Genomic DNA, 18,958 nt, shown 5'->3' with positions numbered 1-18,958 from the left:
GCTGGGCAGCTGCCGGGACAGCAGGCACCGTGCTTGCTCGTGGCCCGTCCAGCCTCTCTGCACCGCTTCCTCAGCGGGACACCACCGTGGGACCAGAAGGCCTGGCTCACCTGCTGCAGAAGGTGGCAGTTTGCTGTCCCACACACTTTTTTTACCGGTGACAATGCAGACAAAAACCAGGTTTGTAAAACCCATTCAGGGCAGTGCCCAGAGCGAGCCCACAGACTTCCCGGAGCATAAAAGCTTCCTGAAGCTGCCAAACTGTGCCCCAAAAAGCCACAAGCCTCATCTGAGTGAAGAAGGCAACTGTGTTACACGGCCCTGTGGGTTCCTTCTCTGGGGCTACTTCCACTTCAGCGTCTTCTCCCAGCCTGCCCCAAGCAGCTCGTTAGCTGCCAGCAAGTAAAAAACCTTTTGGTTAAATCCCAGCTCTCCCAAAAAGTTCACCCAAAACCATACTCAGTCGTCCCCTGTAATTCTTTATTAGAATCATGGATGAATATATTTTAAATCAATCTAAAAAAATAATGAATCGAGGTACAGTACATGCATAAAATACAAAGTAATTTACAAACAGATCAAAATAGCATCTTCAGAACTAATACCAGGAGGAGAAATGGATTAAAAAAAAACAAGTGACCGACTACAGCAATGCCTTCCGTGTGCCTTACACATCATGAGCACCGCACGACAGAAAGGTTGGGTACGGAACGCAGCTGGCAGCGCCTACCCAGAGCCGAGTGTTCCAAGTGGGTCATATCAGAGTTTGAGAAACGGCCCCTACAATCAGTTACTTCCCTGGAATAGTATAAATAACTGCAGGCATTTACACAACTGACAGTTCTTTCAAACACTGTAGAAATTCAGTGCCTACAGCCCCCAAATCTCAACACTAACGACGTGCTTGGCAATAGCAGATACCACGTGATGCGCAGTGAGTGCAGTGACAGAAGGCACGGTTCATGTATCCCTGGACAGGCTACGCGAACGGATGACTTGCACCGAGCGACAGACCACAGGAGGAAGGCAGGCATCCAGTAAGAAAACTACTCCAGATGTTTTTGTTAAAGAACACATACCAAACCACTGGAATAATTTAAAAATACCGGATGAAACAGAACTGAAAACTCAGACCAGGTTGTGGAAGTTACTGATTCATCAACTCAAGCATTTGAATATCTTAGTACACGCGGCAGGTATTAATAAGTGTGATATGCAATAGGTGACAACACCCTTCAGCTCTGTGTATCATAAAAGAAACAAGGCATCCTCAAACCCTGACACCACCAGCTCTGTGGAGGCCAAGCCTGGGGCAGCACACAAACACGCTGCGTGTGCCGGCGCAACCCTGCATCAGCTGCGCAGCGCGCGCTCTGGCTCCCCGCGGACGGAGCCCACCAGCCTCCCGCAGCGCTGCCTCCCGCCACAGCCTCCTCTGCAGCAGGCGCCAAACCACAACAGCTCGCTCACAGGTAGCGAGAACCCTGCTGCTTGTTCGCAAGAAATTCTCTTTTCTCCCCCATAATATTGTATTAAAAAAAAAAAAAATCCTTAACTTGATAATCTGAAGATGTAGCAGAAAACATTTAACTTACATTAAAATTGCACTTCAGAGCAACGGGCATTTCAACAAGCTTCAGACGCAGTATGCAACACTTTCAGACAAGGAAAGATCACCCTGCCCAGCGATAATTTCCTAGCTAACCTGACAGTAATTGTTTTGCGAGGAGCTGAGTAACATCTTCAAGTGCTCACTAACGGCGTCTGCTCTGACTAGCGGGCATCCTGTTGGAAAGAGATCAGATCAGTTCCGAACAATCTACTGAACCAAAACCGACAAGTCGGTGTTGGGAAAAATACTGCAGCCACACAGAAGCAACGGATTTATAAACACTGAAATCAAAGTGTTTAAGACATGGAGAAATTCAGAAAGGATAAGCAGTAACTAAACACAAGAAAGTAACCACGAGAATTACAAATATATTTAAACCTTGGACCTGGGGAATATACACAGCCTGTTAGGAAAGAACGCGCAATTCTATATATTCTGACAGCACTGCATCTTTGGTTTGTTTTCAGTGGTCGGAGGGACGTGAATGGGAACCACGTTGTTGCTTGGAGACATGTCGTTTTCGCGTCTGTCGGACATCTGCTTCTGGGAAACAATACGATAGATCTCTGGAAGATGAGAAAGAGCGAGTCATTACACGTGCACCAGCAAAACACCATCACAGAATTAAATCTGGGGGAAACCAGGCATAAAATACATAAAGAGTTTCTATAGTTTTGAAACTCTACAGGTAATGCACAAAAGCTTTCACAAGAAGCTCAGTTGTGATGCTTTCTATATCCAGAAAATAAAATATATTTTTGCAAAAGAAACGAGTTTTCAAACAACTGTTTTACTTCCCTTGAGATAACAGTTAGTAAATGGACAGAATTAACAAAATTTTTTGCTAGGAATTGGAGACTGTGTGCCCCATCAACTCCTCCTGGTGTTCTTCAGGCTCTGAGGAAAGCAGCCACAGTTTGCAGAGGTACCCACAGACAACAGCAGGATTACAAAGAACCTCTCAGAAGTTCTCTCTCCGACAGGACTGTGAGGACAAGTTCTTCCCTCTCAGCATGCCTATCACGTATGACAGCTTGCCCATCATCCAAGGGTTTTAAATCTTCAGACAAGGTCTATTGGGGCCCAAAAGAGGAGACTCAGCCTCTCCAGCAGCACACAAACCCTTTAGAAAATTCACTGTGTTGGAGCAGCTAAACTTCAAGACTCAGGAGAAGGAACACGGACTCCAGACAAAGAAATTCCAGTGTAAATCGGAGAGCATGGGTTAAAGTCCCGTGCCTTCCCCAGAGCGATGCCGGGGGGAAAACGCTGCACCCCTGCACCGCAAGCCTTGCCCAGTTTCCTGGGATTTGCTGGCAGCCGATGGCGTGTCTGTACATAAACTCGGAGTAGTAACAAAAGCACTTTATTCAGCCGCTCAGAAGAAAGAGCAAAGCATGTGTAGCGCCTCACCCCCAGAAAGGAAATAAAGCATACCAAAAATAGCACACGGGGAACTCACTTGCAAATTTGAGTTTTAAAACCATTAAAGTTTACAAAAACTAAGCAGCTTGTTAAACCTCAGTTTAACAAACAGCTTCAAAGCGTTCCAGGTTCAGCAAAAAGCCGACCCTGAAACGACAACATCGCGTCTCCTGCTTTGCACAACAGAACTGCGCGCCGGCAACAAATACAGAGCGGAGGGAGCTGGGGCCCGCGCCCGACCCGCGTGCTCCAGCTCCCTGCCCTGCCCCGAGGTTTCCGATAAGCCCAGGCTGCAGAGGGCGAGGGCTCCCGCAGAGCAACGCGGGACAGAGCGCAGCTCTGGCGAAACGAAGCAAAGGTCCAAGTTCTTCTGGAGGTCTGAAGTCTCTTACCAGCTGGATAATGACTGTCCACACGCACACACCTCGCCTGACCTCACACCAAGACACGTCCTTTCCACCAGAAATCTGTCATTAGCGAGCAGCCTTTGTTCGGAATTTTAATGAGCTGCTGCTTCATGCACGTCCTGACATCATTTCAGTACTGGAAATGGAGCAGCCTCGTGCAGAGAGGTCCTCTTTGCTGCCAAGGGCTGATCCCACGGCTGAGCGTCCACTTTCACAACAGCAGGAAGAGAGAGCACCGAGGAGCTAAAGGGTCCCTGACAAACAGGGCTTGAAAACCTTACCCTTGATGCAACAAGCCTGCGCTGATCCAAGCTGCCAACGCAAACAGAGGCCAAGTGCTCCCCAGGAAGAGGAAGAGCAGAGCTGCACGCACCCGTGGGACTGCTGGCAAAATAAAAATCTCTCACGCAGATATTGTGCTGTATCAACGGGCTGTGCAAGTGACATCAATCTCTGCAAGTGGCACTTGGAAAGAATCTGCCTGTTGGGCCTCCAAACTGACAGCTCAGACTCAGACAGGGATTCACTGTTTAGAAAACCAGATTTTACACAAGTAGTTACAGGTCCAGTCACTGAGGCAATCAAACCAGAGCCACACATGTAAAAGGATTTTCCAATTTCACCCTTTCTCGAGTTCACTCTTCCTTCCAACTGCCCTACACCCAAACGGCGTCACAAGTTCAGTGAATCCCAAGGAATCAGATCGTTAAAGCTCCCGGTGGGAACCCGCCGATCAAGCTCAGCCTCGCCCTGCGGCAGGCCGCTCGACGCGCAGCAGAGTGCCTGTGTGCGGGGCTGGGCGCACAGCCAGCTCACCTCCGAGTGCAGAACACTGCCCGTTCCTGCTCAACAGGAGAAGGCTCTTGCCGCCTTCATTACTGGAAACTCCAGTAGCATCCTCAGCAGCAGCAATCCCCCATTTCCCAGAGAACCTCCTGAACAAGCTCACAGCAGTCCCCAACACAAGCTGTCACACACTTGCCCTGTAAGCAAGGGCTTGCAGCAGGGTGCCCGCAGTGCAACGCCCTCATCTTCAAGCCAAGATCTTCAGTAAACAGCCCTGAATCCTTAAAAACCACCTTAACAGCATTGATTTCTCTGCTGATACAGGGTCTATCCCTGTTGACTCTGGGAATGTACTTCCATGACCCTCGCTTCCACAGCCTCCCAGCAGCCCTGCGAGGCCCTTTTGTAAGCAGGTGATAGCCTTTTAACACTATATTGGTGTTATGAGGTTTTATTCCCGGATTTTTGGTGACAGTTTCACAGCTGCGCTGCCTGAATCTCCTCGCCAGAGCCCCACGTTTGTTGCTCACTGCCACCTCTCCCTCCTCCGCAGCGCAAGCCTTTGTGCAGCCCCAGCGTACTGCCCCAGATGCCAGCCTCCATAGCTAAACCCTGCCCTTCCCCGGCTCGGCTGCACGCCGTCTCACCACATGCAGCTGTGCTGCTGTGAAAGGGGACGTGGGAACAGCTTAAACCTGCTCTCACTGGGGCAAAACGCCCAGCAGCAAACCTACCCTGAAACTGGCCCGCACTGAGGAATGCCAGGCTAATGAAGACATCTGCTTTTTAATGAAGATGCCACACTTCACACTCTGCTCAGTAACTGAATGAGACCTTATTCAGGGCACATTCGGCAGCATACACCACTGCATAATTGGTAACTGTGCGAGACAGGCCTCGCGCTGTAAGAGGGCTGGGAAAACACTGCTGCCTAGGAGCTGCTCGCCCAGCCCTCCTCTGCTCAGCCTGCACTAGGGTTTCATTCCTTTTCAGGTGTACAGAGCTAACACAAGAAGAAATCCCTAGATTTTTTTACATTAATGCTCTGTGATGTTGTTTCCTTGGAGATGGGATTCCTTAGAGATGAAGCCGCAGCAGAACGCAGAAACAGAGACAGCACAGAGCCGGGCAGGGAGCAGAGGCACACTCTGGTTTACTTCCAGGATGCTTCACCCTGCTGTGAACGCTCAGAGGGGAAAGGATTATAATACCAGTCTCTCCTATTTGCCAGATGATACAAAGCAGCTTTGTGTGCACAACAATCAGCCCTTGAAGTCTAGACATCCTGCAACAGCAGAATTTGGACAGGGACCATTACTCTAAGTCACAGAAGGGAAAGGTCCCCAAACGCACCCCTGGTACCCGCAGCAGGACAGGAAGCCCTCTAGAAGTAAGATACAACCCCCTCAAAGTCCTCTATAATACAGGGAGAGGAAAGAAAAGCTTTCTCCCCTTTCTTCCACCTGTAAAACCCGCAGATCCCACACTCACTTAGGCTGTACTAACAAAAATGGATTCCCATTTCCCATGCCCAAAGCCACGTATTCAAAGTGGCTTAATTTGAGAATCTAGGTGTGGATAAGCTACACCTCCGAGGGAAGTACTTCTACAAGTTTCCAACACTGTCCCAACCAGACCAGCTTCAGGAGAGCTGGAGAAGAAAGGAGTTTTGCTACAGACTTGAGTCGCAACCCCCCGTTCAGGAAAGATCTAAGCAGGCGTGTGAAAAGCATCAAGAAGCGCCTGGATGTCTCTGTGGTGCAGCTCCCCGCGCTGCAAACGCTAGCAGAGCTGGTGCAGCAGCACACCCTGCCCCTTCTGCCAGCCACCTCCGCTCGCAGCCCGCGGCTTCGCCAACTTCCTTCTTCAAAGGACGGCGAGCGTTCCACCCGCGGGCACTACGCTGGGAGGCAGCCTGGCCAAATACCGGCTATCCATGATTCTGCAGGGCCACTCTGAAAACCGCATTCCTCAGATGACTGCTCCCCTCTTTCCTTCAAAGCAGATCATTAACAGAAGCAGCCAGCTGTGAAGTGTTATCGTGAAGTTCACTGGCAGAACATTTGTCCTTAGCATGCCAGTCACAGCCGAGATGGAGCCAACCTGCTGCTAATGCATTATTTACTTCGTCTTTATCTCCCTGAAACAGGAGCTCCTGTCTGGAGGGAACCACAGGCCCACTAATCAGCACAAGTGCTTCTTCCAGCAAAGTTGAACCAGCCCCTCCCGAACAAGGATCCTATCCACATACCCAAGAGCTCTTTACCCAAAACACTGTCACAGCAACCTGCAGGGAACACTGACATTTGTGGGAAAGCAACAGCCTCAACAATCTGTCAGAGTCCACCAAGGGCAAGTTTTAATCACTCATTCTCCCATTACAGACTACTCTCCCTTACAGAAAAATTAAACCAGAAAAAAAAAAATCAAACCTCCATGAATTAGAATCCAAAATAACTTCTGGAATAAAAGGTACAATTGGAAGCATGCGAGGACAGATAAAGAAACCGCCTAGTCTGTGCCCAGGAGGTGAACTGCTTCCCCACAGCAACAGGAGCACATCACCCCAGCATCACACAGCTCTGTGGAACGAAGGTAGCAGCCCAGGGCATGCAGCAAACTTTCCACCTCTTCAGCCGTCACTGTTATCGAGACCAGAATGGCCCAACAGGAGATCGGGGCAACTAGGTGACCAGTTTATATTGGCTGTGACAGCCTGACAGCCACCTCAGGAGGGGGTAAACAATGTCTGATATATTTCCAGTTCCTTTTTACTAGTGCTGGTGCTGAATGAGTATGAAAGTTAATTAACTAACCTTCATCTGAGAGCCCTGATCCCCTCCGAACACTGAAAGGCTGTTCTGCATTACACACTGCACATTTGGCCAGAATATGACCTCAAAGTTCATCCTGAGAGGGGCTACACATGCATAAAGGAAGAAGTTGCAGGTTTTAGCAGTTACAAGCAAGCAATAAAAATGTCCTTCTCCTGAAAAAGCCATGCCCAAATTCACGAGCATTTTTGACAGGACTGCTTTTAGGTAGGTGGAGAAGACAGGAAATCCAGCAGGCATCCCAGATACCGTCATGTTCAGCCACTCCTTAGCCATCCACCCTCTTGCTGGCATCAGTAGTGAGTCATGTAGAGAGTAAATGTAGGAGCTAACTTAACTTCCCTCTTTTTTTTCCTTTTTAATTTGTGCAATGTTGAATTACAACCAAATGACTACACTGAGGTTAAACGGGAACCACATGGTTCAGCTGAAGAGGAAACAAACTCAAGTTCCAGTCCCAGCACTGCACGAAGCAGCGAGATGACAAGCATCCCTAGGCACTCCTGATTCATCTAACATGGACACACTTACTGTTTTGCTAGTATATGGACAGGAGTAGTACTGCTTATCGATCCCGTGTAAAAACCACAACAGAACCAGAACCTGTCGGAGGCCTCTTACATCTACGGGTAAGACAAAATACAGATGGACACAGGCAGATAACATTCCAGCAGCCTAACAACTCCCTCCCTCCACTGCTGTGGTCTTCATAAAGCATTTCAAACTCCTCAACAAAATGCTAAAAGCACAAGAACTTATACTTCTGTCACACTAAACTTCCTAGCTGCCTCCTCACCTGCAGTTCCAGTACAGCTAACAAGCCCTTTTTGGTGCATTTTTAAAAGAATGTCTAAATTAGCTGGCAAAGAGAAAAAAATTAAAAACTATGTCACAGCAATGAGATCTGATTCATGAGACACATAGCTTAGAAGCTGGGCCACTGCTCATAGCAAACAGATCGTGTAGCCTGGCACGTGCTACACTGGGAAGGAGTTTACATTTGCAACTGGGAAACATGTTGGAGGCACTCAGAAAAAAACAGATTCCCTGGCACACCTAGACCAGCGAGACACACCAAGAGAGAGGAGTCCCTCAGATGTTCTGAAGACCCAGACTAGAGATTTAGAGAGGCATTTGCCAAAGCTGGGAATGACAAGAGCTCAGAAACCACACAAGCCACTGCTGTCCCACTATGCCCTGAGCACACAGCAACACAGAAGTCCCACTTCAGCTAGTGATTTCCACACCAACTTGTGAATTCCTATCCTAGCCTTTATATGCCATGGTTAAGTTAAGGTCCCCCATGGGGTCGTAGCTGAATGTCTCAGACTCTTAACAAGTTTTGCCTAACTAAAAAAGGGTTTAAATAACAAGGAAGTACTTATCCACAGAGCATAAAAAATGCAGCACTCGCTACCATCACGCATTTAGAGAGGCCCGAAGTCCAGCCAGGACCACTAAATGCAATGACACTGACTACCCTGCAGCCCAGGAGTCGCTGCGTCTCGTCGAAGGAAGGATCTCCACGCTCTCCTCCCTTTTCCCTTGGCAACTGCTATGGTCACCATTAAAGACGGAAACAAACTAGATTGACTTTTCCTCTGATAAGCAATGGCTGTTTTAACTTGATGCTTGCATGAGAGAATTCTTTCCCATGGGCACTCCCTGCAACATACACAAAAGGGAAACCGAAACGAATTAGGCTGACTAGAAACCTGGGGCAGATCAAAGTGAACAAGGATTCATTCCTGAGTTCAAGGCTGGCCTTTCAACTGTGACACTTCAAAACTGGACTCCAAATCTTACGGCTGTGAAGAATCATTAAATTGCTTAATAAAGTGTTTAAAATTTTCCTAAGAAATGCCTACTTGCGTCATCTCTGAGCAGCCTTCTGCCCTCCCCCTTGAAACACAAAGCACTAGATGACTCACCTGTCAGAATAGTCTGGAAAGCTGCTTCCACATTTGTAGAGTCTAAAGCAGACGTCTCGATAAATGACAAACCATTCTTCTCTGTGTGGACAGAAATACTACAATTAGAGGAGTATACCACAGAGCCGTTTCCCATCTGGAAGAGCTTCTGTACCAGATTATATTTGTGACGTTCCTGACAAGACACACAGGTTATCAACAAAAAGAACAAAGTTGTGGGTTTTTCCCCTGACGTGATCTGAAAGCAGCACCGTCCAACACCAATATTAGGATTTACATTCCTCCTCCAGCACAGGGATCAGCCCAGTGCTGTGTCCCTTTGAGGCACACCTTCCTGCACCACCGCCAGTGAGAGTGTGTTGCATTTTCAAGAACTGTGTGAGGAAGCTTCCCAGATTTTTCTTTAACCTCGTCAAGTCTCTCCACTTCCCACCTTCTGGTATGCCACAGCAGCTTATTTCACAGGGCTGCCCATGTCAGGGGAACGACTGTCCTCCACCCGCAGGCAGGGATCCTCCCCAGCCATAAACTCTGCAAATGCAGCTATAGCAAGCCTTAACGTAACAAACCCAGCTACACTCCTGCATGAAAGAAATTTGGCCCAAAACAAGGCAAGATTTACAGAATCTAGAATTATTTTTCCACAGATCTTAATTATGTAACAAGACTCAGAGAGCCAGCTTAACGAAAGTCTGTTCAGCCACAGGCATCTGTGTAGGGCTCCAGATCAGCTGGTACAAAGGCGGCAAGATACAGATGCAAAGCTACCACCATACAAGAAACCCAAACCTAAAGCCACAGGCACAGTTTCTGGGAGAAAAAGCAATGCATAGGCAAGAGAATAAATCTGGTTTAAAATCTTCAAGTGCCTCTGGCTGATTCTTGAAACCACATCAGCAGGCATGTTCTACAAGGCTTCCTTTCTGACTGAATTAGAGAGAGGCAAACACCAGTATGTGACGCTGAGAAACATCACCAGCGGCACTCTTTTTCCTCCCACCGGCACACTCGCGTATCCAAGACCAGACAGGCAGCTCCCCAGACAGTTAGCGTCAGGAAATTATTGCAAGTCCACTAACCTGCAAAAGCTCTGGCCTCATCTGTAGGGACTGCTCTCAGGTGGCGCAAGTCACTCTTGTTTCCCACAAGCATGATTACAATATTGCTGTCAGCATGGTCTCTCAGCTCTTTCAACCATCGCTCTACATTCTCGTAAGTAAGGTGCTTAGCAATGTCGTACACCAATAACGCCCCTACAGCTCCGCGATAGTACCTGTGGGGGAAGAGACGTGTTAGAGAACCAGCAAGAAACATCATGATTAAAAGTGACAAGCTACTGTGCAGTAATAGGAAACAGCTATTACTAAGACAGCTATACAAAAAACTATCCAGAAGCAGGCTACGTGGGACTTGAAGCAGTGAAATAGAGCATCCAGACTAGGTAATGTCACAGGACCACCAGAGCAGCCAGGACAGCTGAGTCTAGTGGGTACACCACGTCCCATGCTCGTGGGGAGAGCCTTGCATCCCAAAAATGAACCTCTGGGATCTGTGGGGAGCTACTGTCACCTGCAACCTCTGATCCACTCCTGAAACAGCCTCCCCCACCCATCACTGCGGGTGCAGAACGGGCACAGCCCACAGCAACAGAGAGACTTCAGAATGACTCACTGGATCACAGAAATGTCAGCCTGAGCTATTCCCTTCAGAGGCCGCAGCTGATCTCCTTCAGGCCACAGAGAGGCACAGCAATGCACCAAAAAGAAACAGGCTGTGTTCTCCCACCCCACAATTACCTCCAACTTCATTTAAATCCAGCTGTTGCTATGATTTTCTTCCAATTAAATAAGTACACAAAATGAGCAGTCTTTCCTTGCTGCTACAGGAGGCTTTCTGGTCTTACCACTGACAAAACCTCCATGAACATGGGTATTACTTTATCAATCACTTGCATTGAAAAGAGTCTCTCAAAGCCCTTGCATTCTAGGCTTGAGATGTCTCCAGTTACGCATCATGAGAGCACTAAGAAGCAAATCAGTTTGTGCAGAGGGACACCATATCAAGTTTCTGGGCTGAATAATATTTAAGCTTCATTACGCATAGGTTGTGGATATTACACAATAAAATACAAACACCCCCATGTGCAGTATCTGAGGAACTGGAAGGGCCCAAAACGACCCTCCTCAGCTGTACAAGCTATCACTTACGCTGATGTTATAGCTCGGTATCGCTCCTGCCCTGCTGTGTCCCATATCTGAGCCTTTATTGTCTTCCCATCAACTTGAATGCTTCTTGTTGCAAACTCTACTCCAATGGTGCTTTTGCTTTCCAAGTTAAACTCATTGCGAGTGAATCGAGACAGAAGGTTACTCTTGCCTACTCCGGAGTCTCCAATAAGTACAACTACAAGACAAAAATGACATAAGAATCAGATTCCAGGTGTAAATAATACATTGACAATCATCTGCAATAAACATTTCTTTTCCAGAATGAAGCATGAAGGAAAAGAATGGCAAAACCACCACCCCTGTCACGGGTCTACTGTCCAAGTGTTGATATTTCTAGAGAACTAGAGCTGCCACATTCACCAGCATTTTGAACAGACGTTAGACTTGACTTTTACTTGTTCCATTTCAGTCTCCTTCGCCCAACAGCCAAGCACCTTTCTCCTCCAGGGAGAATATACATGGCTGTCACTGCAAAAGTTGGGGACAGTTTGGATTTCACATCCTTGTAACAACACTAGAACTAAAGTACAAAACAACAACCCCACACCATGCAACTGAAATCCATTTTGCTGAAGAAGTCCAAAACACAGGGCAGGCAGCAGACTCTGCCTGCATTTTACACCCCTCACACCTTCGCAGAAGAAATGTTCCCCACTGGGGCAGAAAATTCAGTGAATGGAAAAAAGAACCACCAAACCCCCAAAACCCGCAAGACCACCTGAAGACATCAGCTGAGCCACAGCACTCTGCCCTTCCGCAGTCCCTCACTGCTGCTGTCACTCCTGGCCACTTGAGAGCAGTTTCAGGCTCTGCCCTAAAACACTGCTGGGGTTCAGGTGGGCCTCAGACCCACCATCCACTCCCCCTTCCCTGGCTCTGCTTGACTCATCACAGCACCAGTGTCAAGCAAAGTAGCTTGGATTCAGCTGTGCTTAACAGCAGATTGACAGAAGGTTTAAAGTCCAGTTCCTACATGAAGTGTCACAAGGATTCGCTGCAATATCCTGTAATGCTGAGTTGAAAAGTGCAAGTTTAAGTGTAACTTCAAACTCACCACCAAGAGGCAGGCCCCTGGACGAAACACATTCAGACCCCTGAGTCACACCAACAGAAGCCTCTCCGGATGATCTTATGCCCTTAACGAAGACAAGGTACTGAACTGGTAACAGAAGGAAACGGAGCAGGACGAGTAAGGTCCTTGAGAAGAATGAGTAATAACCTCAAAGTTCAGCAGTGAATCAAGACCAGCCAAAGCAAAAGGGTGACAAAAAAAAAAAGTTTCAGCTATGCTTGCTTTGAACAAGCAGAAATACTTGCTCAGTAACATACATCATTTAACAGTTCAGTCACTGCAACACAGCGTCAAAGATTGTGTGGTACAACAGAGGAATGAGCGCACCAAACACACTTCAGTCACATGAGAAACCCCCCACCGAGTCTTAGTCTAGCAACGCAAATACTCCCATCTGCTGCCGCGCCACACAGCACCCTTCTGAACACCATCTTCTGTTTAAATAATGCAAAACAATTCTGACAAATGAGATTTTCTCTGGCTCTAAGGGCAGAGCAGCACCTTTTAAACACCCTCCATAAAAAGAAAATTGCAGCAAATGCTAGCTTCAAACACGGCCTTGTAAAGAATATTTCATCAAAACAAACATCTCTCCAGCTTCCTCTGCCAGCTGACTCAGCACACAGGCAGCCAAGCTACAGAAGTTGCACCAAGCACGGAGCAGCTCTGTTCACCGCTTCTGTTTATGAAGATCTCCAGTGCAGGTAGGTGGCAAGCACATACGCTGAAGGCAAGCAGGATTCCGCTTTCCTACCTGCCAGGTCAGCACCCTTCAGCATCAGCTGCCCTGACACAGCTGAACTGCTTTGCTGGCACAGGAAGATGCTAAACTGTAATAAAGTTGGTGCAGGGGACAGGTCACCTAATTGCATCATCACCACCTGGCAAACTGCCATAGCTTTCCTCTTTCACTGGCAAATAAGTTCTTCAACACTGTTTTGGCAGGTTTAGGCCACGGTTATAGATGGCATCACATTTGTACTCACTGGGACATGTTATAAACAACAGGTTCCCTCCTAGGAGGCAGAAGTTGCCACCTCCCTTCGCACACCTCAGTCCTGCCATCACCCAGCATTAGCTTCAGCAGCAGCTGAAAACTTCTCTAAACAAGAAAAGCATAACACAGACATAATTTCTTTTCCCACCAGGACACATCATACACCTGTTAAGTATTCCCCTCAAGCATATTTCTGTTGTTCAGTGCATATTTCAAAGCACAGCTTTAAGTCATTTAACAATAGACGACTGATTAATTCCTTTGCCAGGTTTCTTTCCTTACCTTGTCTGAATCCCATGCTGCTTAAGTTCTGAATGGTTTTCAGCACCAGATTAATATGTACCAATTAAAAGGGGAAAATATTAGACTTTCCTCCTTGAAGTCAGCTATTTCCTCCACTTAACTGGGCCACTGCAGCTCCTCTTAAACACGGACACAGAACAGCTTGCAATGTCAGCAGGCGTCTAAGACTCCTCACTCTTTCTGCACTTCTGCCAGTCCGAGCAAGCATCACTCTCTGAATATAATTATGAACTGAAACAGCTTTAAGATCCACTCAGACTGTATTATTAATTTTAATTTTGCTTTCCTTATCAAACCACTTCATTTTGATACTTTGTACTACACTCTTAGCACAGAAATACAGCAGGAATGACGCTGGATGGCTGAATCCCGTTCTAAGTATCCCAGGCAAACAGTTTCTGGGAGGGAAATGACATTATTTAGTTCTATGTTAAAGCTAATTGTTCCTGCACACAGAGTTTTATTGGGCTTTTCTTCCAGAAACTCACTCCTAATGGTGAGAAATTGCCTTCTAATTTCCAGAAGAAATTAGCGGTCAGCTGATGGTGGTGTTCACGTGCCAGCATTGTCCATTAGCTTATTAGTTTCTTCTCCCAGTGGTGTTTATGCTGGGATATTTACAGAAAGCGACCGCATCTTTTCTCAGCTTTGTTCTACTAGCTAAGTAAGCCAACCTCCCAAATGTTTCCTTATAAACAGACCGTCCATTTCCCCAAACATCTGCCCTATGAGTTTTCCAATTTTCCTTTCCACACAGTGAGACCCACCACAAATATCATTTGGGGTGAGGTCTCCCTGTGTTGCATACAGGGACTTTAATATTTCATCTCTGCTAGGTGCACCTCCACCTGGAATTATCTTTTTCTGACCATATCACCTTGATGGCTCTGTCTGCCTGCAGTCAGACCTTAATTGTTCCAGCTTCTAGTTGGCAAGCTCTGACTTTACCAAATTCCTGTGAGTCCCCAGGCATAAAACCTTACATTTGGAACCCCACCCCATTTGGAGGACCGCAGCCCTCATCAGCACGCAGCCCTTCCAGCTCTGCGCTGACTTTCTCCTGTACCACCCAACTTCACATCATCAGCAAATTCCTCTACTACATCAGCACTGGAAGGAGGAACGTCTGGAGGAAACACTTCAGCAAGCTCAGCCACAAGACCTATTCTTGACAACTTCCATCAATAACCTTCTTAGGGCCAGCACTTCCCTCACAGGAGCAGCGCCTCAGAACGCGTCGCCATCAAGGGAGATTTGTACTGGCACACCCCGAAAGTCACGAAAGCGATCTCCCCGCCCCAGGTGACTACCATCAGGCAGAGCACTCTTGCTGGTTTAGCGACATGCCAGTTCAATGTCTTTGCAACCACGTGCTTTAAATTCATGCATTTGACTACCTACGGCATTACCACCACAAAGGTTTAAGACAAGCGATGGGGGGGGGAGGAATGAGTATGAAGTCCTCACTACTGGATAAATTAGATTCTGTAATTCCAGTTTTATTTCTGTGCAAGAACAAAACAAGAACTCAGTTTCCTAAGTTTCATGAAAAGCAATTTAGAGAACTATATGTCAAGAAAGGATTATTACTAATTTTTCACCAACATTCCACCTCACTCACCCAATTTTTATTTCTGTTAAACCTCTAACTTAAAGTATTTTCTGAAAATTTCAGCTATCTCATGAAATATGTTACTGACAACCTAATCAGGTTGAAAATAGAAATCCAGCACCACTAGCTTGTATTGTCTATGGTAAAAGTTACTACACAAGTCGTATATTCCACAACTTAAAACAAGTACACCAGCACTAAGGGATTACACTGTCTGAAAACGCTCGTCTCTGCACCGAGCTCTGCTATCAAGAGGCATATAAATAAAGAGCCTGGACACGTCCTCACGACCCCCACAAGAGCTGACGAACACCTCTTCCTGCCCACTTCAGTTGGGGTTTAAAGGAAACCTCAACAAGATGACCCGATTCTACACCTTGCAGGTCGCTGGTGATAAGCCTAACACGACCACATCGTATATCAATCTCCCTCCTCACCTGTGCCCCGTTTTATTCACCCATTCCCTGTCACAAAGAGAACCAGCGTCTCAAAAGCACTTTGAGGTAGGGCTCGTTCGTTACCTCTGCGTACAACAGGTAATGCAGAGCCGGGCCTCCATGCACCCTGCAATAAAATGGCTAAGCCAGCAGCTTGACTGCAGCACAAAGTGCCTCCACATCTAACATGGCGAGGGCACAGGGCTTGCTACCAATGTAAAAGCCAACAGGCATCATGCGACCACTTCTCCCTGCAAATTTCTCTAAACAAAACACACAAGAAAAAAACATTTTTTTCTAAAACCCAAACCATTAAGTAATAAATTAAGAACCTTATATCACCATTATTTTTTCCTCCCATTAAAATCAGAGCAAGACTTCTACAAACTGGACTTCACAGGTCTTGCATTTCCTCAAGCGCAGTGCCAGGAACAGCAGGCAGTGCTCTCAGCTAAACCGAGAAAGTACGAAAGAATACAAAGACATGTGTAGCCAGACAAGAAGAATTCACCAGAAACTGACTTTTTACAAGCTAGGCTTAGGCTTTAGTATATGCCGGAGTGTCGCAACAGAGTCAGGAGAGGGGTGTTTTGTAACAGGTTCTGTGATTTTATCGCACCGCAGCACAGGTGGGCTCAGCTCACACCCACCAGCAGAATCAGCCGGATTTTGACTTACAGAGGCTGTCAGTGGCTGGTGGCTGTCAGGACAAAACCAGAAGCCCCACGTAAACAGACGCGTGGCAGCTGAACTCCAGAGCAGTACAAGACAGCCAGACTAGAGAAACTCACCCAACTATTTTAAACCGAGTCAAACTCTGAACTCGGTCCCACCAACCTACTGCATCCTTCAAGTTCAGAAACCCAGAACTGTCCTACTGGATCAAGTGTCCTTACAGACCAACACCCAGCCCGACTGCCGGAACCCATATCTGAGGAGCATTATGTGTAGCAGAACAAACAGGCTAAGCCTTGTCATAGCAAGCCCTCGCATCTTCAAACAAGCGATGCCTTCAGACTTGCCACTAACCAACCACACTGAAACGGTCCAAGAGACATTCTTCTTCCTCTAAAAATTTGTGCAGTCTTTCATACCCATTTATAGTGTTTATGGCAACGCACCACCCCAAAATTTGCATACACATTCTGTGAGACTTTACATCCTTTTGTTTTCGCTTGCTGCTCAATAAAAGAAGCATTACAGATATCCAGAGAAATTATGACAAACAGTACTTTCCCTATTTGCCCTTATCACTCACTGCTTTAATTTTGATGATGTTGTACATCACTTCAGTATAAGGGACATGAATCCATTAGGTCTTCCTTCTCACTATTTTGATGCCCTTCTCCATCTGTAACTCTCCAATGTCCCTTTCAAAAGAGGTATGCTTATCCTGCCAACACTTCCCCTCAATCCCCAAGGTGCTCATGTCGCAGATTCAGACATTTGCTTAATCCAAGTTCTCATTTCCTTTTCGAAGAGTTTTTCCCTACCTCTTGCCTTTTGGACCAGTGCCTGGCAAGCAGACATTCATTTCAGAGACCTACTTGCAATAATTTCAAAATCATTCCAGAGTGGTGACAGCCTATTTAGCACCACCACCACCCTTGGGAAGTTACCAGAGTTTCCACAATTTGCATTACTCTGCATTTGTTGTGTTATTTCAGCTGCCGCAGTAATCCCAGTTATGTGACGTTGCATCGACTTCCTGCAGTCTACTTTAGCTTTGCAAAACCTTCACAACACCATTTTCACAGCATTCCCTGTACTCCCAGCAGCTTCTATAAATGAGTCTAAACAGAAAAAGCAACCAATTAAGGGGCAATCAATTAAACTAGCTTTGAACTTTTCTATATAGCTGGTTCCCAACTTTGTTATTTGCCAATTATATGCTGAAGCAGGTCCAATATAAGATAGGACCTCTTCCAACAATCTCGCCGTCACTGATATTGCCAGGCCTTCACAGCTAAAACGTTAATTATAAGCGTACTGGCAGAACTGTATGAACAAGTAAAAGTCATGCAATGGTTTTGATAACTTGTACACATAACTACCTACAACAGGATTGCTCAATGCGGTTAAACTAGTGGTCAGCAAGGCCCTCGCCAACGCTGCAAGCTGAGAAAAGAGGCCCTGCTTGGTACTTCCTGATCCGATCTTACCAGCAGTACAGATGACTGATGTATAGTTAGAAATAATGCCACTTCCCACATGGCAATGGGATAAAACAGACAACAAAAAACCTGTAATTCTTCAAAGCTATTACAGGAGCTTAAGGGTACAGGAAAAAAAACACTGATGTTTTCCTTTGCCCAAGTTTCATGACGGCAAGCACTGGGTCTCTTGCTATTACAACATAACAAGCAATACTCTAAATCCTAAATTCAAACTGACAATACCGTATCGCAACAAACAACTACTTTTTACAATAATTTGCTTGCTTTTGCAGCAGGATTTAAAAAAATTGGATAGTCGACTTCAAAACATCAGCGTTTCGGTATACATCTCACAGCACGCCCGAGGAGCCTTCACAGCAGGCCAGCGTTTTACTCTGCGGGGAGCGAAAACCGAGCAGCTAACTCCAGCCTGCGACGCTTTAACCCCGCTGCTGCGGCGTGGCAGGCTGGAGAGGCGCCGGGGCTGGCAAACCAGGTGCTCCTGCTCCCGGGAGCCGCATGCGGAGCCAGGACAGATCCCCGGCCGCGGAGCAGCAGCTCCACTCACCCCTCGCCAGGGGCTCAGCTCGCAGACGACGACAGGTAACACCGCTTCACGGCACCGGCCGCACGGCTCGCTCGCCTCATGGCCCCCCGCACCACCGACGCCCCAGAGACCCCCGAGCAGGGTGTGGCAAGGCCTGAGGCGGCGGGGAGCGGCCTCCCCCGCCGAGGGCCGCGCCGTGAGGAGGCCGCTCCGCACCCCCGGGACCCCCCCCCTCGCACCCCACCGAGGTGACCCCGCCGGGGGTCCCGGGGCGGGCGGGCGCGGCCGTTACCTTTGAAGAGGTAGTCGTACTCGTCGTCGCGGGTGCCCATGGTGGGGAGCGCCGAGGCCGAGGACTGGGAACGGCAGCCGGACCCTCCCTGCAGCCGCCGCAGCGCTTCCGCCCTCCGCGCCCCGCCCCGCCCACGCGCAGGTGCTTCCGGGGCAGCGCCGCGGCGGAGAGAACTCCTTCCGGTGCACAGCCGCCCGCCCGGCCCCGCCCCGGCCTTAAAGGGACGGCGCTGACAGGGCGGCGGGGAGGGTGTTCGGTGCCGGCGGGGCGCGGCCCGTCCCGGTCCCGGTCCCGGTCCCGGTCCCGGTCCCGGTCCCGG

General features: G+C 47.9%; 1 protein-coding gene across 1 annotated transcript; it reads right to left on the bottom strand.

Annotated features, from left to right (window-relative positions):
- Window positions 1-459: 459 nt before the first annotated feature.
- RAB11A (RAB11A, member RAS oncogene family) lies at window positions 460-18,787 on the bottom strand. Its single transcript, XM_075431789.1, has 5 exons — window positions 18,640-18,787; window positions 11,203-11,398; window positions 10,075-10,268; window positions 8,996-9,076; window positions 460-2,178 (listed from the first exon to the last, which is right to left on the bottom strand). The coding sequence occupies exons 1-5, from the start codon at window positions 18,677-18,679 to the stop codon at window positions 2,039-2,041; spliced, it is 651 nt and encodes a 216-aa protein (XP_075287904.1). The 5' UTR covers window positions 18,680-18,787; the 3' UTR covers window positions 460-2,038.
- Window positions 18,788-18,958: the final 171 nt, after the last annotated feature.

This window comes from Opisthocomus hoazin, chromosome 10, assembly GCF_030867145.1.
Source record: "Opisthocomus hoazin isolate bOpiHoa1 chromosome 10, bOpiHoa1.hap1, whole genome shotgun sequence".
In the NCBI taxonomy this organism is placed as follows: domain Eukaryota; kingdom Metazoa; phylum Chordata; class Aves; order Opisthocomiformes; family Opisthocomidae; genus Opisthocomus; species Opisthocomus hoazin.
This window is presented reverse-complemented; position numbering and strand designations above follow the sequence as displayed.

Excerpts from the sequence above, each read along its gene's own strand:
- RAB11A (XM_075431789.1), bottom strand. The coding sequence starts at position 18,679 with ATGGGCACCCGCGACGACGAGTACGACTACCTCTTCAAAG. Across the intron at positions 10,269-11,202 it reads TACCGAGCTATAACATCAGC|GTACTATCGCGGAGCTGTAG; the intron begins GTAAGTGATAGC and ends CTTCCCCCACAG. Across the intron at positions 9,077-10,074 it reads TGAGGCCAGAGCTTTTGCAG|AGAAGAATGGTTTGTCATTT; the intron begins GTTAGTGGACTT and ends CTGTCCACACAG.